The sequence below is a fragment of the Mycteria americana genome, chromosome 26, assembly GCF_035582795.1.
Source record: "Mycteria americana isolate JAX WOST 10 ecotype Jacksonville Zoo and Gardens chromosome 26, USCA_MyAme_1.0, whole genome shotgun sequence".
Taxonomy (NCBI): domain Eukaryota; kingdom Metazoa; phylum Chordata; class Aves; order Ciconiiformes; family Ciconiidae; genus Mycteria; species Mycteria americana.
Genome location: NC_134390.1, coordinates 2785892 through 2810033, shown reverse-complemented (window position 1 = coordinate 2810033; position 24142 = coordinate 2785892). Strand labels below are relative to the sequence as shown.

Sequence of the window (24142 nt, the reverse complement as noted above, 5' to 3'; positions counted from 1 at the left end):
AGTAGGGAGGGGAAGGGGGGGAAGCACCCAGGGAAGGGGGGAGGGTTCCAGCTAATTTAACAGCTGAAGAGAACAACTTCATTAGAGTCATCTGGAAAATTGGGTAAAACCCCTTTCATCAGCCTCCCATCCCCAGACCCCTTCCCTGCCAGTGCTCATGGACTTCAGCAGCTGCACAGGATAGCACATGCTTTGGGATGGGGATGGAGTGCTGGGGCCCAGCCCTACCAAGCAGATGGCCTTCATTACATGCAGGATCTAATTGGATTGATCAGCAGTTAATAGGAAATTAAGAGGTGAATCCCTTCCCCCTTCCCAGCTCCACCATGTGCATCCCGGCTGCCCAGGTGCTCCTTGCAGTGTCTCTCCGGCTGGGTACAGCCCAGTCCCCTGCTGCCCTCCTCCTTCCCCGCGGCGGGTGCAGCTCTATGGCAGGTGAGATGCGAGGGGCAAGCAGAGGTGGGGAGAGTCATTTGCACCTGATGGGCAATGGCTTGGGAGTGCCACAGTCTTCCTGCGTGGGGAGGATGGGTGGTGCTGGGTGGCCGTGTCTGCTTCTGTCCAGCCACGAGGGCCACTTGCTGCACACTCTCCTGGTGTGGGCACGGGTGCGTGTGCTCAGGGCAACACATGCTCCAGAGGCACTGGGGTGCACGCCCACCAGGTGTATGGCTGCTGAGCAGAAGTTGAGGGTTTGGTCTTGCTCATGTATTTCCTGTTCCTGGTGCCCCCAGCCTGGTTGTGAGGGGCTGTGACTCTGCCAGCATGGGGATGCTCAGCATCTCACTGCTAAATCCTCTGCAGCTGGTTTATATGAAGGGGTCTGCCACCCACCCCAACCCATGTAACACATATGGAATGTCAGAGTGGAGGAGCCACCCTGACCTGCCAGATTAATCACCTCAATTTCTCTCTGCATCTCGTAAAAGGTCAGGAGTCTTTGCAAGGCCCAGAAAGTAATTTAAATACCACTGGTCTTGTGCCGGATCCATACATCATCCCAGGGGAGCAGCACTGGTATGGAAGGGATGGGGGCACCTGTCTCCTGTGCACCCCTTCTGGGGTGCACACAAGGACAGTGAGCCCCAGGGAGTGCGGTGGGAGGTGGAGGTGTCGAGGTGCTGCACCCCATAGCCTGGCCACCTCTTGTCCCCACAGATGAGGCCCCTCACGTCCAGCCTGGCTCCAGGGTGCTCCCATCTGCGTGGCTCTGCCTGAATCATCTCTTCTGGCTTGCCAGATGCAGCGCTCAGAGATTGTTCTCCATCTTCAGGCACGGAAATAAATGCATTAAACTAAACTAAACCATTTCCCCTCCCCACCTGCCCCCCCAGCCATAAATCAGCATAAATGCAATTTACATATTCATGGTATTTATCCAATAACTGTCCTGTCCCAGATTAAACGTGCCCTGGGGATCATTGGGGGCTCCTTATCTGTGCCAGGGTGCTCCCGGGAAGGAGCAGCTCTGCTTGGGGATTCGAGCGGCAGGGGGGCTGTGCTCGTCATCCTCTTCCATCTTTCCCACTCCAGGCGGGTCCTGAGAGAGGAGCTTGGAGGGGGAAATCCAGGGCTTGGCAGCAGTCCTGTCCCACAGCCCTGCCCTCCTGTCCAGAGCTCCCTTCCACCCTCGATCAGCACTGTGCCATTGCTGTCTCCCACCTGGCCCAATGCCTCTCTCTTTGGGGCTGCCTGCACTCTCTCCTTGTGCCTCTTTCTTCCTTCCCCAGTCTCCCTTTGGCCCCAGCGGTGCTGCAAGGGGAGCCCCAGGGTCCCCACACAGTTGCCTACATCATGAGTCTCACCCCATTCCCAAGCAACAGTATGGGCAATGAGAGGGGGCCCATCCTGCACCGGCACCTGGGGGGGGGGGTCACACTTATCTTCCCGCTTGGCTTGGAGGGGGAAGGGCCCAAGGGGAGCTGGCAAGGTTTGGGGGGTAGGTGTCCCCAGGTCTGTGGTGCCTGCCCGCCCCCCCCCCAGTGTGCCCCTGCTGGCTGTGCTGTGCATGGGGGAGGGACACACACCACATCTCCCACTTTGACAGGTCCTTGTCAGCAGTAATGACCAGCTCTGAGTCCAGCTGGGCCCCAGGGCTCAGTGCTGAGCTCATTAGGGGGGATTTAATGAGGGCAGGAGGCAGGCAGTGCCTCTGGCTGTTTGTCACACTGTCTCTGGCCTCACAGCCTGCCTAGACCCCGAGCTGTGCTACATGGTCCCCCACAGCATGGCACAGCACGGTGCCTTCCACAGCCCCCAGCATCTCTCTGCCCCTAAGCACAGCTGGGGGGGCTGGGAGTGCAAGCTCTTGCTCTGGCACCCATGCCCGCTGAGTGAGAGCCGATGGTACCAGCGTCCTGTCTCTGGGGCTGTCCCCCCATTCAGGCTGCACCCCTTGGAGACAGGGGATGGCACCAGGGCCGTTTGCATTGCCTTCCCCCACCCAGGGATCGCCACAGGGGCCCCTGACCTCCCAGTGCTGTGAACACCCCACTCACTCAGCTAAGGGCATAAAGATGAGGGTGTGGGGTGCAGCTGGACAGTGCCCCCCTGCTGCCCCTGCTCCAGGCTGCCCCAGCCTCTCTGGTGCTGCAGAGGAAGATAGTGTTGCTCAGGGATGCTTGGGGGTGCAGAGGAGTTTGGGGCCCTTGGGCTGTGAGGTGGGAGCAAGAGGCACCAGGAAAGCCAGATTTCAGGGGGCAGCAGAGCCAGGGGCAAAAGGGGGCTGCAGCCAGAGCATGGGTGCATGGCACAGGGGATGGTGCTGGTGTCTGTCCCACCCACAGAGGCTGGGGGCGGGGAGCCTCTCCCAGGGGCAAGGCAGCATGCATGTGCCCCAGGGCCTGGGGGCTGCATGGTGCTCGGTGGGACAGGGCTGGTCTCACCTGTGGGCTGTGGAGTGCTGGGCGGGGGTTCAGCCGTGTATGGCAGGCAGCAACGGGTACAGCCCAGGTGCCCCAGCCCTTCTAGGGGGTTCAGCTTTGTGCCTGAGGGTCCTGTTTGCAGTTTGCACCATCTTTGCTCTGAGGCAGCCAGGAGTCCTTCTTGGCTAAACAACAAGCTGCGTAAACAGGAGCCTGCGGGCAGCGTTAATTAGTTAAATATTTGGCAAGGGAGGAGGCACAGGCAGAGTCTGAAAGAGCTGGGGGTCTGTGCTGTCACCTGCCCCACTGCAGAGCAGGGCAGACCCCAGGCATCCGGGGACGGTTGCATCCTGCTGGGTGCTGCCGGCCTCTCCCAGCCGGGCCAGTGCTGGGACCATCACCTGCTCCCCAGTGCAAGGCAGCCCAGGCTCCAGACCAGACCTCCATCTGCATTTAAAGGGCTGCTAGTGAAGAGGGGCCCCCAGGGACCCCCTGCCACCGCCTGTCGCTGCCGTGCAAACCAGCGGCTCCTCGCTCCAGCCCCAGCCCCTGACGGGCCCAAGTCCTTGGGTGGCGAGATCCCCCCCTCTTCTCCCTGGCACCCGTGTTTGCCCCATCAGCTTTGCTCATTACCTCTGTGGCCCCCCATGGGCATTAATCGGGGGCAGCGATCGGCTCTTGCAGGGGACACCTGGAAGGGGCAGATTTGGCTCCAGCGTGGGGGATGTCCTGGTGAGGGGGCGGGGGGGGGGATGCTGGCCAGCACAGGGATCCTGTGCTGGGGCTGAGCATGGTCAGAGGGAGGAGGCATTTTGGAGCAATCCCTGCTTACCTGCTGCCCCCACCCTGGCTCCTGACCTCCAGACTGTGGGGTCCGCCCTTCCCAATCATTAACTGAGGATGAAACACCCCAAAGCCTGGCTGGGGAGTGCCGACCGTGTGCAGTGTCTGTCCCCACAGCCCCGGTGATGTGAACTAAATCCATCCTAATTAGCACTGATTTGCATGGGGAAATGAAAATTAATCTAGCCTGGGTTTATTGGAATTAGTGATTCTGGTTGGGCACATCAGAAAGTGGCAGACATCCGGGTGGGCAGGACTTGGTATGGCAGAAAGCTGTCTGCCCCCCTCCTCTCCCTCCCAAGCCCTACTTTGGGGTCCCTTGCTGAGCACCGCCTGCCAGTGCGCTGTGGCGTGCGAGTGCCATACAGCCACAGGGCTGCCGGGCACTGTCTGCTGGGACGGGGTTCCGATACCTGGATTCTGCCCAAGTGCCTTTACTGGGTGGCAGGGGGACGTCGGTGCACCCCACTCCCCCCACCCCACCTCCCAGGTGTCCCTAGTTGCGGGATATGGAAAACAGCACTTTTCTGACCCAGTTGCCCCATCCCACAGGTTGTTTCTGGACATGGTAGGAAGAGAGCGAAGGGCAGGGAAGACGTCAGCTCTGGCTCCTCCAGAGTGCAAGGCCTCCAGGCCGGCAGGTTGGGGGGGGGGGGGGGGAGGTGTGTCATGCACACACGTGCACTTCTAGGTGCGCGCCTCCATGCACATATCGCTGTGCCTGTATTTCCACGTATGTCTCTGTGTGTGCTTATTCCTGTGCATCCTCCCATGCGTGTCAGCATGTGTGTGCCCGCGTGCATACCCTGTGTGTGGGGCCCCCGTGCACGCCAACACAGGAGCACATTCTCATTCTGGAGGCAGGGGCCCACCAGGGAACGGGTGCAGCGGGGAGAGCCCTGGCTGTGCCCCCTTTGGAGACCTCTGGCCCCGGCTGTCTCCCGATGCCGGTGCTGCCTGGCCCGGGGGTAGCACCATGGCTCATTGTTATGGGGTCCGTGGCAACGCGGTGAGCAGAATTATCATCACGCTCATGAAAAATTAACAAGGAGAAAACAGCTGGGTAGGAGCTTTGTCTGCCAGGGCTGGTGGCACAGTGTGGGCAGGTTGGTGTCAGCTGCAGGATGGGGTGTGGTGCCTGTCACTTCTTCACAGGTCACCCTTCCTTGGTGTGACCCTTCCAGCCCCAAAACCTGGCCATCCCTCTGGGATCGTGTCTTCCCCCCCCGGCAGGAGGACCTGGACCTTGGGCAGGTGTCCCCATGCCCCATCCCCGCCTCTGGGGCACGTCTGGATGTGGTGACGCCCTGCAGCTGGCCCCGGGGATTTCAGCCTGGCTGACAGGAGCAAGACCTCCAGCTCCTGCGGCTGCATTTGCAAGTCAACTACGAGCTCGAGGGCTGCTGGTGGTGGTGGTGGCAGGGGCTACCTGTCCTGTCTATCTGGGGACAGGGACGGGGACGCCCTGGGGAGGGGTGCGAGGACAGAGCAAACCCTGCCACAAAGGGATGGGGCTGTACTCTCCCTCCTACCCCCCGTGTCTTCTGTGGCGGGGGGGTGGGGTGGGGGGGGTGGGGGGGGTGGTGTGCATGTGTGCTTTCCTGTAGAGCTGTTATTGCCACCCCACCCCATCCCCCCGGGCTGTAAACACTCAATTAAGCACGAGCGCCTGGTCCTGCCTTCCCTGTCGCTGCTGGTAATTATGTAGGTTTTTCGGTGTCAGGCACCGCGGGGAAGCGCGATTACAGCTAATTGGAGCGGCTCTCCCCAGCCCAGGCCCTTCTGCAGCTGCTGGAGCTGCCGCGTGACAGCAGCTCCGTGCCCCCCCAAATGTGTGCCCGCAGGACGCCTGGGTCCTTCCCACCCGCTCGCCCTATCCTTTTGGTGCTGCAGGCCTGGGCAAAGAGCCTGCCGGGTGCCTTCCTGTTACACTCCACTCCAGGCTGGGTTTGCCCCTCCCCCCGACACTGTGGGGACCCGTTTGGGCTCCCCAGTCCTCACAGTCACCTTGGAGGCTGCAACAGGACGGGGTGGATTGCTGGCCAGGGCACTCAGGGTTCTGCGCCGTGGGTGGGAATCAACGCCGTGGGGCTGAGCGTACCTGGCAGCTGGGCAGTGGGGAGCCTTTGGGGAGCCAGGGAAGGGGCAGGGTCTGCAAGTGAGGAGGGAGCTGCCCTGCACTGTGGGCCCCACCAGAGCTGGGGCCTGGCGAGGGGACCTGAGAGTTTGGGGGGGGGGGGGGTTGTGAGGACCTGCTGCCACCTGTCCCAGGGGAGATGCATCAGGAGTGCAGTGTCTGCCATTGATTTCTTATTATGGAGTTCAGCAAGAAAAATGAGGCGCTGGGGCTGCGGAGCAGCAGCCGTGATTTGTCGCCTTCTCGCTGTGTCCTGGCGGGGATGGGAATTGATTTTGGAGTCTCTGGCATCAGTCAGCAGGTCTGGGGGTGGGAGATGGGGAGCTGGAGAGGGGACAGCTGCTGGGCGCTCGGCACGGGCCCCCAGGATGTGGGAGACAGGACCTGGACCTGCTTGTGGTGCAGAGGGTGCTCCCCAAGCCCAGAAGCCCCCACTCCATGTCTGGAGCTACGGGGCTCTGGCAGGGCACCCAGGCTCTCCAGTGCTGCCCTGGGAGGCTGGGGTCCTTGGCCCTGGTATTGGACTGGCTCCCTGGACCTTGCTGAGTGGGACCACAGCGGCTCTGCGGGCGGTCCCTTGAGGGCTGTGTCTGCAGGAGGGTCCATGTGCCGCGGCCGTCTCCCAGGGCCCCGCACGGTGGGTGGCAGCGGCGGCAGCAGGCAGGGGGCATGGCGGGAGCCACGGGCTGTCCCTCCGCCCGCGAACCAGCGCTGCTGGCGCCCGCGCCGCCGGGCTCTTCCGCGGCACACGGCAGTTGCCGGGGCCGGCACCAGCAGCGGGGACAGCCCGGTCCCGGTCCCGGTCCCCAGTTCCCGCCGGCCCGACTCGCGCCGCGGCCACGAGAGGGAGCCACAGCCCTCCCGGAGGCCCCGGGGCGGCCCCGCACAGGACGGCGGCCCCGCGGGCACGTGCGCGCGCGTACACACGCGTGCCTGGCGTGGGGGATGCCCGTCCACGAGCACACACCTTCGCGCGCGGGGACGGCGCGTGTTCTGTCGGTGGCGGCCCCGTGGCTGCGGCCAGGCAGCGTATCCCCGCAGGGACGTGTTCCCACCTTGCCCCGTGCACACGTCTCAGCCGTGTGCACGCGTGTGTCAGCTGTGTGCACGTGTGCCTCAGCCATGTGCACATGTGTATCAGATGTGCATGCATGTCTCAGCCATGTGCTTGTATGTCTCAGCTGTGTGTGCATCTCAGACGTGCACACGTCTCAGATGTGTGTGCATGTCTCAGCTGTGTGCATGCATGTCTCAGCCATGTGCACATGTGTAGCAGATGTGCATGCATGTCTCAGCCATGTGCATCCTTGTCTCTCTTCCGTGTGCATGCATGTCTGCCATGTGCATGCATGTCTCAGCCGTATGTGCGCGTGTGTCTCAGCCGTGTGTTCCTCTGCTCGGCGCAGCTCTGTCCCCACCAGAATCTTTGTCACAATGAAGGAAGAGGCTATTATGTTTATTAAATTGTATCAAGGCAGTATTACAGCAATTGGCAGCTGGTGACCCCAGTTATTTATAAAACAGGCTTTGGAAATCGCAGCTCCGGGCTTGGGCTTTTCTTCAGAGAATTATGGAAAAAAAAATCAATATTGCGGGATGGGGCCAAGTCGGTGGTTAATTGCAGGGTCGGTTCCAGGAAACGCCTCCTGGTGCGACAGCAGCCGTGGAAGAGCTGACCTCCCCCCCCCCCCCCCGCCTCCCCAAAACCCCCAGCCAGGGCTCCTGTCCTGCAGCCCCTGCCCTCTGCGGTCGTGGGGCTGTGGTGGGGGACATCCCTCCTTTCCCAGGACCCAGCACGCTGCTTGCACTGGCGGCTCTGGAACCAGGAAAGGCCAAGGGAGAGCAGCTCCTTCCTTGCACTGGGGTGCTGGCTCCCTGAGGAGGGGACAAGGAAGGGTGTCATCTCGTCCACCTTTTGCAGCATTACCGGGGGGGGGGGGGTCAGAGTCACAAGGTATTAGGCTGGTGTCACCCCTGCATCCTGCAGCAGTTGTGGGTCAGAGACAGGCTCTCCTGGTGCTCATCACACAGCGCCCCGCGATTAATGGGGGGGATTAGGATGATAATAGCCCTTTACATGAAGGTGCCAGTTACAAATGATGTGTGCCCATGCTGCATGATGGGTGGTACCAGGGCCAGCTCCTGGGTGCTGGTAGGCAGGCATGCTCAGAGGCACATTACAGCCAGGGCAGGAGCAAGGAGGGGACTGTGATGTCATAGAGATCAGTGACATCATGGGGTGGGCATGACATCATACGCTACCTCAAAGTGAGGGGATGTGGGACAATCCCAGCCCTGCATGCACATAGCAGTCTGGTGGGGAGGAAGGCTGTGGTTGCTCCACCATTATCTGGCTGTGCAAGTCATCACGATGTGTCACAATAGTGCTGCCACGTGATGCCCTTCATGGAGCTGCTAGTGCTGCCCAGTCTCACTAGCCCCTGCAGGGCCACTCGTGCCCCCCAGTGTGGCTGTGCTTGGGCCCAGGCGAGGGGTCCTGGGCAGCAGCCCGGCAGGGCCAGGAATGCCCTTCTCTCCCCGGGAGGAGCCAGGTCCCCCCAGGATCCAGCCCCTTCTCCCCATGCTGGGGCTCGTCCCGTAGCATGGCTCTGTGGGGCTATGAAATATATCCCGTTAATTCACCATTTAATTATTGGCTGTTTGTTTATTGTTTGTTTGCTTTAGTTGGTATGAATTTTTTATGATGGTTTCCATTGCGCCCCGCCAAAAGCCAGTGAGATTTACAGCTTCAGTATGAGCAGAGTCTTAACGAGGGAAAGGTCCCCGTTAGCAGCGAGGGATGACTCTGTGTCACCATCAGGGGAGGGTTTGGGGCTGTTTCTCCCAGGGCTGGTCGGGGGGTGCAAGCAATGGGTGCCAGCTGTGTGGCCAGGGAGGCTGTGGGGAGGTTGTGAACTGTGGGGCAGTGGCCTATGCAATGGGGGGGGGGGTGTTCTGTGGAGATGGGAGGCTGTTTGGGTGGCTGGGGAGGCTGCATGGGGACAGGAGGGCTGAGTGCTAAGGCTGGGAGCCAGAGGAAACGGCATGCTCAGGTGCAGGCACGTTCAGCCCCAAGCCGCAGCATCTCCCATTAATGAAGCACTTCATCACCGCAGCGTTGCGGGGGGGGGGGGCACCCAATTCAGAATGATAAATTCCCCGCGACGGCCCTGCGCTTGCTCGCAGCAGCCGTGATTCTCCTTCATCTTGAATAATATTTTTGGAGTGGTTGTAAAATAACCCGCCACAGCAGCTGCGAGTGGAGACACCAAGGCCCAGCGGCTCTCTCCAGCCCCCCCACCCCATTTGTCTTTTCAGCTCCCCACCCTGCAGGGGCAGCTCCCCATAGCCCTTGTATGGGGCCAGGGACTGCACTGGCACGTGTGTGAGCATGCACCTCGCCATGCATGCTTGTGTGCGCACATGTGTGCAAGCGTATGTCTGCTTATAAAGGAATGTATATGTTCATGCACACCTGTTGGGACGTGTGCACGTGTGTGCATCTGTGTGCACAGGTGTCCACGCACATGTATGTGTAGCTGTTCAGGCAGGGCTGTGTCTCTGTGCACACATGTGTGTATGAGTGCAGAGCTGCCTAGATGTGTACATACGTGTAGCTCTGCATTTGCAGGTGTGTGTCCATGTGCGTGCATGCTTCCTGAGGTCAGCTGCTGTAATTCTTTTCTTTCTAGGAAGTATTTGTGGGCTGTCTTGTTCTTCCCCAAAAGCGCTGACCCATCAGGTCTGCATGGTGCCAGGCAGGGACAGCCATGAAAGAGAAGAAGCTCCGGCAGTGTCTATTTGCTGGTATTTATTGTGTCTCCCTCAGGGGGACGGGACCGGGGAGAAGAACACGCCGGAGCCCTCCCCAGTGCACTGCAGGGCTGAGCCTGTCGTGACGGCCGCTCCCGTGGGGCTGCAGGCAGCCTACCCAGGAGGGCTCCTGAGCAGCAGGGCACACACTGTAATCACCACGGAAGAGGGAAGCACGGCACAGAATTAAACTGTCTCTTAATTACAGTCATTAATGAGCATGGAGGCAGCTGGGCTTTGTGGGCAGGGAATCCCGCTGCCATCTCTAGAAGTCCTGGGCTTTTCTGCAGGGAGTTAGGAGCTTGCCTTGGGCCGGGGTGCAGAGATACAAGTTGCTCCAAAGCAGACCTGGCTGTGATGGGACAGGGATCTCCCAGATATCCTGTGCTCCTAATGCTGCCAGACACCCTCTTAGGATCCCTGCTCAGTGCTTTGGTGCTGTGGTCCAAAGGGGTTATGGCACTGCGCATGAGTCCCACCACTTACACACATGTGCATATGCACATACCCCGTGAACCACTCCCACACACCTCTGCTGTGACCTTACACACACCCCCCCTCCCCATACTGTCCCTGTGCCGCAGCAGCCGTTGGCAGAGGAACGCAGCAAAGGACACGCACGTGCCTGTGCTGAGGGCAGGATGCACTCTGTCTTGGGGAGTGGCACTTAATCAATCCCATTTGAAAACTCTAATTATATCAACAAAGGCCTCAACACGGCACTACTGGCTGCAATTCAGGCCTTGTTTATTTATTTCCACACACTCCAGAGAAGTTTCTCCCCTTTGTCCTTTTATACTTTGCTGAAAGAAATGAGGTTAGGATGGAGTGGCACCGATGGGGCTGTGCGGTGCTGAGGTGGGGAGGGAGGCTGGACTGTCGGGCTGGGGAGGCAGCAGCAGGGCTCTGGGCATGTGTGGGAGAGCGGAGGCTCCCTGGGGTGCTCCAAGCCAAAACTTCAAAGTGGGGGGCTTACAAGTCAGCAGTAAAAAGAATTGCCAGAGCTCTTGTGCGTGTGCATGCATGCACATTATGTGTAGTGGTGTTCATGTGCAAGTGCCTGCCACCACATCAGCATGTTATGTTGCCTGCTTGTGCATGCATGTGTGCATGCATGTATGCGTCTGCATGAGCAAAGATTGGTCTACAGGGGGGCACTGGCTTTTGGCCACAAGCCCTCAGTGGAAGGGGCGTGCGACAGGGACTTGCCTGTGCCCATTAGGTGTATGATACTGCCACCATCGTACGCCACCTTGCCATGCTCTGCCCCCAGCTGCCCCCCAGATAGGGGTGGCACTGGCTCATGCCACTGCCAGAGCGTGACCAGTGTCGTGTCGTGTGTGTCCCCCCCCCCCGATAAGGGTCAGGGGGCCCAGCCCTTGCTCAGTTCCAGCCTGCTACTTTTGGCTGCCCACTCCGTCCATCTCCCCAGTCTTTTGTTAAGAGCCAGTGGATACAAATAGCTGGTTTCCATATGCACAGCAGCATCTGTTACTGCCAGGGAGATTTGCATTGCTAAATGTAAATTGGGTGTTATGTCATTTATCATAAACGGGAGGGTGGAGGGGGGCGCAGAGGGGAGGCAGCAAACATCGGCAAAGTTGTCATAACAAATCACACGACTCATCATTCGCCTTGGCAGGAAGGTGCGGAGCAACCTGTGAAGGATTTGCATGTGGAGGGAAGGGGCTGTCTCTTGTACAGAGAGGGAAACTGAGGCATGAATGTGGTCTGGGGTGCAGCAGCATGGGGGGACCTCAGGCGTCCAAACCCAAAGCTCGTCATTAACCCAGTCATCGGGGCTCATTACCGGAGAGGCTGGAAGGGGCAGAGCGTAGCCAGGACTCAGGACATGATCCTCAGCCTCCCTCTCCCCTTCCAGATTGCAGTGTGCCTGGGCAGGGATCCCCATCCCATCCCGCCCCGTCCCTCCCAGCCCTGCCGCAGACGCCTCCCTCGCGTCTCCTGCCCACCCTCCATCCTCGGACGGCACTCGGCACTCGGGAACCTGCCATCACAGCTGGACCTTCCCCACACCCTCGCCATGAAGGGTCCCCTCCTCAGAGGCATGTTCTTCCGGCATGTCAAGCGGCACCCCGGAGTGAGTCACCCCACCCTCTCCCTCCAAGGACCCCCTGTTCTTCCCCATCCCTCTGCATCCTCTGCCCCTCTCCTCCTCCCAGGGACCCCTCCGCAGCCCCCGTCCCTCCAGACTCGTCCTTGCCCTTCTCTCACCACGTGCCTTGGGGACCCTGTGCTTCCCCGCACCCTTCTCCCTCCTTCCCACCCACTCGTTCCTTCTGCCCTCCTCTGCCTTTTGCACCCTTTGCCAGCCCCCTCTTCCTCCCACTCCCCAAACCCCTTCTCAGCCGCCCGATCCAGCTCCTCTGCCCTCCCTGTGCCTTCCCAGGCTGTCCCTGCTTGTCACCTTCCCCTTCACACTGTCCTCCTGGCTCCCGCAGCACCCTCCAGGTAAGCTGGGCAGTCCCAGCAGTCCCCAGCCCTCCTTTACTGAGGGGAGGTGAGACCACCCAGCGCTGCCTGACCCACTCCCTCTGTCCAGCGCTGCCAAGGGGCCGGGGCTCCTCTGCTGAGCTGCGCTGGGCTTCAGGCACGTCAACTCTTAGACACACGCAAGCTTACTTACCCTGACGGGTACGCCTGCTGGCAGCTGCTTGGGTGAAGGGTGCTGATCCGTGTCGTCCCCCCTGCTACACCTTGCGCTGGGGGCATCTTTGGGGAGGGTGGGAGTGGAAATCAAGCCCCCTCCCCACTCACCCCGACAGCCCCAGGTTTGAAGTGCCAACTCTCACCCTTTCAGCTCAGATCTTCCCTGTCCCCTGCTGTCAAAATTTCAAGCTGAGGGTTTTGTGTACAAAGATGCTTAAACCCTCATAAGCTATAGACCCTCCAAGACAGCAGCAGCTGGGCGAGTGTCCCCGCCCTGCCAGGACAGGCCTCTTTTGCTGCTGGGCTGGATCCCCTCCAGCAGCAAGGACCTGGCCCTTGTCAGAGGGTCCCCAGCCCCCCACCTCGCCAGTCTCCACTGCCCAGTGCCCTCCCTGGGGACCTGGCAGGGGCTGGTGGCCTGGGGAGGGTTAACGAGATGCAAGCGCCGGGCTGAAAGTCACGTAAGCTGTTGGCAGTTGGGTTTGGTGAGGGTAGAGCAGCCAGGCTGGAAAGGATGATGAGCCACGGCTAAGCATCCAGACGCCTGGCTTGCCAGCAGGCTCAGGCAGGGCAGGGGAGTCCAGGGCTGGAGCAGGAGGCACCCTAGGGCTGGGCTCTTCCAGGGAAAGGTGGGTGCCTGCGCACTGCCGGCACCGAGGGCATGGGCAGCCAGGATGCCTGGGTGCTTTTCCTGCCCTCAGTGAGAGCAGACGGATGGACAGCACGGGCCAGGGCTCCTGTGCTATCTTTGTGGCACTGCTGCGTGTTTCTGTGTGCACAACAGGGGGATTTGGGGCTTTTCTGTTCATGCCTGCCACAGTTTCCCCAGCTGCCAGAGGACTGTGTGTGACTTGGGGGACACAGAGAGGCCTCCAAACGGTACATGTAAAGGGCGCACTGGTCCTGCGTGCCTGTACGCGAAGTGCCTGGCATGTGCCCAGTGCCATTAAGCAGGATTATTGCTGGCAGAGGTTGCTGGGGCAATTTTTGACATGTCATCCATTACATGTGATCAGCTGCAGCTCGTGCTGGGCAGGTAAATCAGCACTTTCACCTGGCAATAGACTCTGCCACCACAGCACACCCAGCTGCCCACCTGCCTGGCAGCGATTAATGTCCCAGCCGTGCCAGTGGAGCACGGCGGTGGTGAAGCGCAAGAGCTTTGGCAGGACAAGAACATGCCCGGCATGGCGGTCCGGGGACTGCATGGCTCAGCGAGTGCCTTTCTGGCACTGGGCAGAGCCCGACACTGCATCCCACCGTCCACTCACCTCAACGCATGGTCCTGCCGCAGGAGGGGATGCTCATCTGTACCCTGGCATGAGGCGCCCATCCCACCCTGTCCAGGCACGGGGGCCACCGCCTCACCCAGCACCTTCACGCGTTTGTTTTCTCCTTCCTGCTATTTTTGTAGCCGGAGCGGTTACAGGGGCCAGATCCCCACTCCGGCAGAGCTGGTGCTGGCTCGCTGCCGGGTCATTTGGAATTGCTGGGTGGTGGCAGGGGCTGCAGCCGGCCTGTGGCGGTGCCTGTCCAGGGGCTCGGCTCTGCTGCTGGCAGAGATGGGGTCCCGGGGAGCAGGGTGGCTCCTGCCTCGCTCCCAACAGGTCCCCACAATTGCGGTTAAAGGGCAAACGCTGCACGCACACAAGCAGCATTTTAACTCTCCGTACGCTTAAGGTCAAGCTCTCAATACGTCTTGTTTATTTTTGTGCGTGTCTTGGGGGGGATCAGGCCCCACTGCCTGCGCCTACAGCTCCGGAGCCCCTCGCCTGCTACATTAGCAGTTCCCCCAGCTCCCCCTACCCTTAATTCTTCCCAGGCATTAATTACCCAGAAGGTGTCAGCAGCAGATGGTGAGACGAACCCATCGCCCCGAATCTCCTCCAACAGACACCGCAATTCCCGGCGCTGTGGAGTTCGTCTTGATTAGCCGGCGCGGTTGGGTAGCGGCTACTGCCAGATTCTCTTGGCACCCAGCCGCACACGGCGCAAAAGATCATTATCTGCTGATGCCTCTAACCTCCCGAATTGGTGCTGGCATCTGCCAGGCACTCGATCAGCTGGTGCAAGCGCGGAGCGCTGCTTGGCTTGGGTATGGGCACTGCCAAGCCAGAGCTGGGCCTTGCTGGGGGCACTGGGAGAGGATGAGGGCATCCAGCTAGGGACCGAAGGCTGGGCAGGGAGCGCTTGGGGAGTGGGACACATCTGACTGCCCGGGTGTCTTCACCAAAAGACCCCCTCCCCGTGCAGGTCATTGAGGTGCTTGGCAGAGAACAGAGGGGTTTGGACAGCCCCTTGTCTTCATGTTTTAGAGTCATCCCCCCCCGGTCTCACCCAAGTGGGGAAACTGAGTCACTGTGCTGTGGGTGGGCAGGTGGGGGTTCAGAGACACTTGCTAAGAGCTCAAGCTGCCAAGCAGAACTGCAAATATAACCCAGGTGCTCAGGTGCTGGCAATGAGAACTGCACGGCACGCATGGCTCTCGCGGTGGCGCTGGCCCCCGCTCCCCTCTCCGCACTAATGGGCACTGTGAGGCACTGGCCATGTTTGCCTTCCCAGGGGCATGGGTTGGCGGGAGGTTCATTACGCTCAGACCGTCTTCCCTGGCGTGGGGACCATGGCAATTTGGGGGAGGTCAAAGCAGCCTTGCCTCGGCTCCAATTGAGGCCGCGTCCCCCCGGGCACTGAGGGATTGGCAGCGCAAGCAGAGGGGGAGTGGAGGCAAGAAGATGGAGCTGGTCACCCTGCAAAGGAGTGATGAAAGCCCCTGTCTGCACGGGGGGGGGGGTGGGGGGGGTGGGGGGGGTGAAGGGACCTCCTGCTCGCAGGGATGCCGCCCGCTGCAGGGCCGGGGCAGCTCCCGGGGGGTTGCTGAGTGCCCCCCACGCTGCACTGTCACCGCATCCCCGAGACCTGCTCTGGACCCAGCTGCTCGGCCACTGGTGTGACACCTGGCCCCAGCACGTGCCAGTCTGTCCCTGCTGTAGGTGCCGGGGAAGATAAACTGAACCCTCCTCATCTCGTGATGGTGCGGGAGATGGTGCAGAAGGGGTGCAGGGCCCGGGGGGGGCAGCTGCAGGGGGACGGAGAGCCTGCTCAAGGGGGGCAATGTGGCTTGGGGCCAAACCCTGCCCAGGCTGCAGCCCTGCGCTGGGCAGGGACAAAGTCTCTTGGGGAGGAATCGTTAGCCAAGGCTCAGCCCCTGGCCGGGGGCACCATGCACGCCGGGAACGGGGCCCCTGGGCCCTCACCCGCAGCCGCGCCAGCCAGCGCCGGCGCCGGGCAGCAGCAGGCGGAGGGGAAGTGATTTCTCATTCCAAATCCAATTCCTCTCCAACATGAGCCGATTTTTCTCTCCCTCTTTTAATTCAGTCACTCAAGCTGACAGCTACACTGTGTACCGCAGCCCAGCTACAGGATTGCTCTGCCATATTTCCCCTGTAAATCTCCCAGTGTGTCAGCTCTCCCTTTCACTCTCCAGTCGGCCTGATAAATATTCATTTTATTGGGGTATTTTTCATTTTTTTCTCTCTCTCCAGCTCATTCCCCTCATTGGCTTCATCAGTGTTGGCCTGGGCAGTGCTGTCCTGTACTTGCTGAGGCTGGCCTTGTACAGCCCGGACGTCAGGTACGGGTTGGGATGCCCCTGGGCATCCCTTGGGCACTCACCCTGCGCCCCTGGAGCTGAGGGGGCTGATGCCCGGGCGTGGCGGGCGGGCGCTGGGTTGCACAGGGTTGCCTGGATGCACTCTGACACCTTCATGGTGAGCGGCGTGCGGCGGGGGGGATAGCCAAACACGGGTGCAGAGGTGCCTGGAGGGGGTGAGGGAAGCCGGAGCAACCATCTGCCCTCTCCTTGCTTGGGGGGGGTCATGGGCCCCTTCAGCCTGCTGCTCTGGGCACTGCACCAGCTGCTGTGACACGGGGGGCGGGCAGGAGAGAGACGCAGAGAGGTTACAGGGACATTAGAGGGAGCGGGATGGATGGGTGGATGACGAGGCAGATAAAAGCAGTATGTGACTGATGGAGAGGAGGAAAGACAGTGTGGGGAGGGATGGATTGAGAGAGGAATGGGAAATCGGTGGGATGGATGGTTGGAGAAGGAATGGGGAGAGAGAGGGAGGGACGGACAGACATAAAAACAGTGTGCAAGGATGAATGGAGAGGGAGAGAAGGGAGAGGGAGACAAGGTGTGAGGATGGATTGATGAGGAATAGAGGGTGGATGGATTGGCACAGGACAGACAGGCATGCTGTGGCACATGAGGCTGGTTGGTTTTTTTTTTTCCCCCTTGTAGCTCAGTGGCCCATGGTCCCTGCAGCCCCACACTGTCTAATGCCTATCTAATATTTGTTTGCTCCCAGTAAAATGCTCATTGATTTAATTTGATGCCAGCTGCCCAGGGTACTTAGCTCAGCAATTAGCAGATCCAGGCACCTTGTCTTTGATGGTGGAAGCGCAGGGATGTGCGGGATGTGTGTGTGTGGGGGGATAAAACAACAGCAGCACCCCCACAGCACATTAATGCTATTAAACAGCTCCAGGGGTCTGCATTTGCAGCACAGCCCCGCACTCCATCTCCCAATATGCATGCACACACACACGTGCGCACATCTTCCCAGATGGAAAATTCTGCTCTTGGCCAACACCAGCGGATTGCAGGGGGACGGGAGAGGGGGAGATATGAGCTGCTCTCTCCAGGGACCCATCCCACGGCTTCTCTGGCCTTCTACAACCCCTCCTGGGACAGGATGGGACGTGTCCTCTTTGGGAAGGCTTCATCTGACCAACACCGGCCACCCCGTGCAGTTGGCTTGCACACTCACAAGCCTTGCACACTCACGAGTGCTGCACGCAGCTGCTGTGTCCCTGCTTGCTCCTGGCAGGCATGCACAACAGGGCAGGCAGCAGCTTCCCCGCTTGCCCCCCACCAAACAGGGAGTGAAGGCTGGGGGCTCATGCCAGGGTGAGGAGGCTTTTGGGAAAGTGGAGGGGGGGCAGAGCAGCCAAGGCCAGAAGGCAGGCTCCCCCCAGGCAGGGGTGCAGCAGGGCAGTGCCTGCAGAGGTGCTGGCTGCGGGAGCGGGGGGGGGGGCAGGTGGACGTGCACCCCTGCACGTACAGCCAGTGCAGCAGCTTGCGGGCCAGCCCTGCGCCGGGGCGGCAGCCAGGCTGCGATTTGGGTGAGTCAGTCCATGGCTGTGGCACAAGCCTGGGCAGGGGTGCTCTGGGAGCAGCCCTGCAGGGAGCCCCCCCGGCCCCCACCCCAGCTCCTCACCCCAGGGGGCTGGAGGGACCTAGTCAGAGCCCCCCGACCTGCCAACCACAGCAGAACTGGGGAGTGTGGTTACGATGGCGTCTGGGATTATTTCTGCAGAGAGATGGGGCTGGGGGTAAAATGGGGGGGGGGGGCTGTGGGATTGGGGGGGGTCTGTCTCCCCCACCCTCCTTACAGGTGCTGATGGCCCCATCACCCCTTGCAGCTGGGATCGAAAAAATAATCCTGAACCCTGGAATAAGCTGAGCCCTACGGACCAGTATAAAGTGAGCACTGGGTGAACTGGGGGCCTGGCACTCCGGGGTGGGGGAATGGCCACTGTTAGGGCAAGACATCGCATTTTCCTCGGGGAAGGGGAAGAGGGGGCATCAGCCCTGGGGCAGAGGTGCATGAGCCCTCCAGATCCTTGTGGTCAGATTTGGGGAGGGGAGCGCTGTCCCCCCACTCCGCAGCCAAGGCCAGGCTGCAGCGACGGCCACAGGGGACACGACCCCCTCTCACATCCCTCCCTTCTCCAGTTTCTGGCAGTTTCCACTGACTACAAGAGCCTCAAGAAGGACCGTCCCAGCTTCTGAGCTGCCCTGGGGATGCACTGCCACACTGGAGCAGGGGACAGCACACCCACTCCCTGGCAGCACCGCCACGGCCCCCACCAGCCCTCCCGGCTCTTGCCTCTCCCATGGCTCCGTGACAGGTCACCACACACGCAGGCCTGACTGCTTCCTCAGCACCCCCAAACCATGGGGCTGCACCCCCCGCAATAAACTACATCACTGTGGGAGCGATGTGACCGCTGTCGCCAGTGCCCCTGTGCCCACCCACCCTGCCTGGCACGCTGCTCGCCATCACGTCTTGCCTGCATTAAACTCATAGGACAGTAATAAATTAATGGGGGGGGGAAGAACACACAGCAAAATGGATTATGTATACTGTTTCCCAGGCCCATAAACATGAGACGTTCAACACCCTGCTGTAAAGGCAGGGGTGGAGGCTCGCATCCCACTGGAAGCTGTGGTTCACGGCCCCTGGGTGCCGCGTTTCTGCTCTCCCACGCTCCAGGGCCCTGGGGGCTGCCCAGGGACCACCCTGGTCTCAAATCAGCCCCTCCGGAGAGGAAGAGAGCTGCGTGGGGTGGAGGGGGGTCACACACACACATGCAGATGCATGTGCCTGTCCTGCACACGTGGCTACATGCCATAGGGCAGGGGCCTGGCCTTTGCCAGAGGCAAAGGAGCCCTGCCTGGTGCTGTTTAGTTTGGCTAAGGCTGTGTGTGGGAACTCATGGCCAGTAAATACAGAAGAGATGGCCCAGGAGAGCGGGACGTGCCGGGGAGCAGGCAGCTGCCTGGCCTGCCAGGGGCTGGGCTACCTCCAGCCAGGCACTGCCGCAGGGAGCAAGGGGGCCAAGGGGTCTCGCTGGCAGCTCTGCAACCCGCAGCAGCAGGGAGGGCAGCCTGGGCCACCACCCCCAACTGTACCCATCTCACTCCGGCGCTCAGTGTAACCCCCCCATCCTCGGAGCCCACTGGTGAAGCACGAGGGTGGAGGAGAAGGGGTGGGGACACTGAAGCACAGTGGGACCCAGGGTGTGGGACCCAGGGTCTGGGCCCTACATCCACCCACAGCACCCTGGCACCATGCTGAGGGGCCCCGGGGACACTGTCCCCCACAATGCCTTGTCACCGACCTCTCCCTCCCCAGCTCAGCACCCACACACATCCGTGTAGGCAGGCTCTGCCCCCGCTTTATTAGCAACCCCCTCCCCCCCGCCCCATAGAAAAGTGCAAGGCTTTCTTGGACAGAGGGGATAAGGCTGGAGCAAGGACTGGTCCCTCCCCCCATCAGGGTCTGGGGCGGGAGGGGGGGGGGGGGGGGGTGTCCCTGTATCCTAAGACTGAGAGCAGGGTGGGGGTGGGCCACTCCACACCCCAGGGAGGGAGCGCCTGATCCCAAAGGTGCTGGTGGGGGACGGAGGGGAGCAGGGAATGCAGAGGGTGGTTTTAAGCCTCCCCTTGCCCCAGGTAGTCCCGGCCCGGCAGGAGGGGCGAGAGCCCCTGCTCAGCGGTCACTGAAGCCAGGCATGGGGAAGGCACGAGCAAAGGTCTCCACGCGCTGGCGCAGGTCATCCAAGCGACGCTGCGTCTCCGCATCCTGCAGCAAGAAGGTCTTGAACTCTTGGAGTTTGCCTGGGGGCAGAGGGGGGACATTAATTACAGCCGTCCCTTCCCTGCCCAGGCAAGGGGGGAGGCTGGCACCAGCTCGGGGTGCAGTCCCTGTACCCCAAATGAAGAGGTACCAACTGACACCCAGGAAGGGGGGAGGCAGGGGCCCCTGCTCACTCACTGGTTTTGCTCTTGACGTCCAGGGCCAGCGCAATGCCCTCATCGATGAAAGCTACAACTTTCTGGAAATCCTCCTCACGGAAGTGGCGGGAGGTCAGTGCGGGGGCACCTGGGGGACGGAGCCCATCAGGGCCGGGAGCTGCTCAGGGGCACCATCCGCAGAAGGCAATCCCACCAAGGGGCTCCCCAAGTCCCGGTCCCCATTGGGTCCCGTGCCCCTCTCTGAGAAACGGGCTCCAGATTCCCATGGGGAGTCCTCAGAGAGGGATGAAACAGAGGGGGGATGCCCTGGGGTGAAAGCCTGGGGTCCCCCCTCCAGGGAAGGGGCTACATGGAAGCAGAAGACCCCCCCCAGGCAGGGCCTGTCCCTCACCCAGGCGCAGCCCTCCTGGCGTGAGCGCGCTCTTGTCCCCTGGGCACGTGTTCTTGTTGGCAGTGATGGAGACGAGCTCCAGCACCCGCTCAGCCCGTGCGCCATCGATGCCCTTGGGTCGCAGGTCCACCAGCACCAGGTGGTTGTCGGTGCCACCTGGGGAGCAGGGGAAAGGGGTGAGGAGTGACAGCCAGCCCCAAGCACCCTCAGCCACCCCCTCTCCTCGCTGCCAAATCCCAGCCCTTTCCCTGCTCTGCAGCACTGCCCCCATGCTGCCTCCCAAGCCCTGTTCTGCCTTGCACCCCCTCCTCTGCCCCCCAACCCGCCCACGCTCCCCACTGCTGCCTAGCGGCACCGAGACCAAGCGGTGCCACTTGCAACCTACCGCAGCCTTGTCCCCAAAAGCACGGGGAAGGAGGCATTACCTGACACCAGGGTGTACCCGTGCTGGAGCAGGGCCTGCGCCATGGCTTTGGCGTTCTTCAGCACCTGCTGACAGTACTGGCGGAAAGCTGGCGAGCTGGCCTGGCGGGGGGGAGAGCACGTCAGTGTGGGGCCTGGGTCGCCCTCAGCCCCAAGCCCACCGCCCTGGCACAGACCTGTTTGAGGGCCACGGCCACAGCAGCGATGGCATGGTTGTGGGGCCCCCCTTGCAGGGAGGGGAAGACAGCAAAGTTGATCCTGTCCTCCAGGTCATAAAACATCTCCTTCCCCGTCTTCTTATCCACTGAGCGCACGCCCTTGCGGTAGAAGATCAGTCCTGACCTGATGGTGACAGAGAGCGGGCACTGCTCCTCCCACCTGCCTGCTGTCGCTCCATCGCAGGGGCTTGACCCCCCTGTGCCATGGGGCAGTGCTGACACCACTACCACCTTCCTGTGGGTCAAGCCCCAGCCAGAGCACAAAACACAACCTCTATTTCGTGCTCCCCTGCCAAGGGCAGGCATCCTCCCCGGGGAGGGGGCGGCCGGAGGCAGCCTCACCTGGCGCCGCGCAGGGTCTTGTGCGTGGTGCTGGTGACCAGGTCTGCGTGCTCGAAGGGTGAAGGGATGGCCTTGGCTGCCACCAGCCCGCTGATGTGCGCCATGTCTGCCAGCAGGTATGCCTTCACCTCCTCGCACACCTGGGGACGCGGGGAGTCACAGGCTGTCCCTGTCCCCGCGGCCACAAGTGGGGTGCAACTGCCCTTGAGCCACCGCAGGTGCGAGAGCTCCTGTCACCTGGGACAGGAGCCCCATACCTTCTTCATGCGAGCGTAGTCAATGAGGCGGGCGTATGCGCTGGTGCCGGCGATGATGAGACGAGGACGGAAGAGCCGCGCCGTCACCTCCAGCTGGTCGTAGTCAATCAGCCCTGTGGCTGGCTGCAAGGGATGGACAGACAGCTTGCCAAGGCACACGCACCTCCCTGCCCCCAGCTCTGAGCACAGCACGTTTGGCTGAACCACAGGCAGCTCCCAAGCACCCCACGGCACCAGGATGCGGCTAGGACATGAGGAGGGTAGGGCAGGGGACGGCAGAGCAGCTCGGGCACTGCAGGGGCACTGCTGGGATCAACAGCTCGGCCAGCAGATCCCCCCTTCCCCCAGGAACCTGCTGCCCTCAGCTCACGTCAAGTTTGTAGGGCATTGACTCGAAGAAGATGGATGTTGCTGAGATTCTCTTGATGTCCGACATGTACCCATGTGTGAGGCTGCAGGGAAAGGCAGAGGCACAGGATCAGGCGGGGCCCCCCAGGAGGCAGCAGGCTCCAGGCTGCCCCACCCTGCTACGTACTGGCCCCCATCGGGCAGGTCCAGCCCCATCAGGCGGTCGTGGGGCTGCAGCAGGGCTGTGTAGGCTGCGAAGTTGGCTGGAGACCCTGAGTAGGGCTGAACATTGACACCCCAGCGGGCAGGATCCAGGTCGAACGCCTCCAGAGCCCGCTGCTCGCACAGCAGCTCGATCTGGTCCACCACCTCAGCTCCCCCATAGTACCTTGGAGTAGAAGGGAGGTGGTTACGGGGGGCCTTCCCCACGCCAGCCCCACAGCATCCCACCCTGCCCCACAGGAGACCTCAGTGGAGAGGAGAGCCTCCCCTCAGAAGCACACACTCCTGCCCCAGGGCTCCCCTTAAACTTTCCTGCAGCCAAGTACCAGCTGCGGGAAGACCCTTGATGCTACTGGTGCCCTCCCGCCCCCCAGAACCTGCTCCCCCTCTTTACCTCTTGCCGGGGTACCCCTCCGAGTACTTGTTGTTGAGGCAGGAGCCCAGGGCTTCCAGTGCTGCCCGGCTGCAGAAATTCTGAGGTAAAAGGGGGGTCAGAGACAGGGCAGCAGAGCTCCCACCTGAGCAGGGGTCCCCCAGGACCATCACCACCCCCTGCCCCAAGCACCCCGTACCCCACCTCAGAGGCGATGAGCTCCAGCCCCCGGCACTGCCGATCCTTCTCCTTCTGCACCAGGGTCCACATCTCGGGATCGCTCTCAGCCAGACTCTCCTGCCCCGTCCAGCCGGGCACGTGCCCGGTGGCAGCTGCCGCAGCAGTGCCGTACTGCGCCCGCTGGCTGCCAGTGGCCACCTGGCCACCACATCGCTGCAGGGCCTACACAGGAGAGGTGGGGCAGACAGGCTGCGACCCCGCACAGGCAGGTGCCAGGCCCCTTACCCCCGAAGCGCCCCTAGAACAGCAGGTGACAGCACCAGGAGCAAGACCCCACTGTTCTGCCTCCAGCCACCGGTGCCACCCCCCCCGGGTGGGCACGTGAGGACCCCCAAGGTCCCCACGAGGCACACTGGGGACTCCCCACGAGGTCTCCCAGGCCCATGGCTGGGGCAGGAGCATCTCGCCTCCACTGAGAGCCGGTGCCGAAGCAACAGGAATGGCAGCCAAACCCACCGCGGGTGCAGAGCACGTGGGCAGCAGAGCTGCACACGCGTGTGCACGCTCGGGCAGCACGGCCGGGCCCTCAGCTGCCCCGTGGGCTCCCCCCCCCGTTGTGTACGGTGCTGCACTGGGGGGGTGCTGCGGGGGGACCGTGCACAACGCGGGGGCCCCTACTGCTCCCCTCAGCCTGGGGGCACGGAAGGGGAACTGTGCCCGCCCTCTTCGCCCTGCCGGCGGTGCCCAGTGCCGGTGCCCGGTCCCGGGTGATGTAACCGCCGCCGCCCCATTGCATCACCCGCGGGGCAGCAGTCCCCGGGCAGGGGCCAAGGCCGGCGGCGGTGGCTGCCCCGGCCCGGCCCGGCCCGGGGACTTTGGGACGGATGCAAAGTCCGCGGGGGCGAGGGCCGGGCCGGGGGTGCCGGTGCCCAGCCGGGGCGGGGGGGCCAGGACCGGGCGCCGCTGCCCCGAAACCCGCCGGGCAGGAGCTGCGCCCCTCGGCTGAGAAGGGGCGCTGGGGCGGGTGGGCGGCCGGGAGAAACGGGTACGCAGGGAGCGACCCCCCGGGCACCGGGCCCCCCCGAGGGTACCCGGAGCCCCCCGGGCACCGGCACTCCCTGCGAGCACGGAACACCCCAGGGACCGGGACACCCTGCGAGCACCGGGCCCCCTGCGGGCACCAGGACGCCCCGCGGGTACCGGGACACCCCCCCCAGGTACCGGGGCCCCCTGCGGGCACCGGCACTCCCCGGGCACCGGCACCCCCCGGGCACCGGCACCCCCCGGGCGCCGGGACTCCCGGGCGCCGGGACCCCCCTTCCCAGCGCCGAGACTCACCCTGCCCAGGCGGAGCGGCCACATCGCGATCCGCGCTGCAGGCGGGTCCCGGCCCCGGTCCTTGCCCGGCCCCGCCCCGCCCCGGTCCCGCCGACGCCGCGCGAGCGCTGCCGGGGCGGG

The 24142-nt window shown here is 62.2% G+C and overlaps 2 protein-coding genes across 2 annotated transcripts; one reads left to right on the top strand and one right to left on the bottom strand.

Annotated features, from left to right (window-relative positions):
- Nucleotides 1-11701: 11701 nt before the first annotated feature.
- COXFA4L2 (cytochrome c oxidase hypoxia associated subunit FA4L2) lies at nucleotides 11702-18181 on the top strand. The gene is made up of 4 exons (XM_075525541.1): nucleotides 11702-11758; nucleotides 15870-15958; nucleotides 17812-17872; nucleotides 18125-18181. Exons 1-4 carry the CDS (start codon nucleotides 11702-11704, stop codon nucleotides 18179-18181), a joined length of 264 nt encoding a protein of 87 aa, XP_075381656.1.
- A 1153-nt stretch (nucleotides 18182-19334) lies between these two features.
- Nucleotides 19335-24124, bottom strand: SHMT2 (serine hydroxymethyltransferase 2). The gene is made up of 12 exons (XM_075525540.1): nucleotides 24023-24124; nucleotides 22709-22906; nucleotides 22526-22605; nucleotides 22097-22297; nucleotides 21932-22013; nucleotides 21562-21684; nucleotides 21305-21444; nucleotides 20921-21086; nucleotides 20747-20846; nucleotides 20322-20477; nucleotides 19950-20057; nucleotides 19335-19792 (listed from the first exon to the last, which is right to left on the bottom strand). Exons 1-12 carry the CDS (start codon nucleotides 24044-24046, stop codon nucleotides 19665-19667), a joined length of 1506 nt encoding a protein of 501 aa, XP_075381655.1. The 5' UTR covers nucleotides 24047-24124; the 3' UTR covers nucleotides 19335-19664.
- Between the last annotated feature and the right edge of the window lie 18 nt (nucleotides 24125-24142).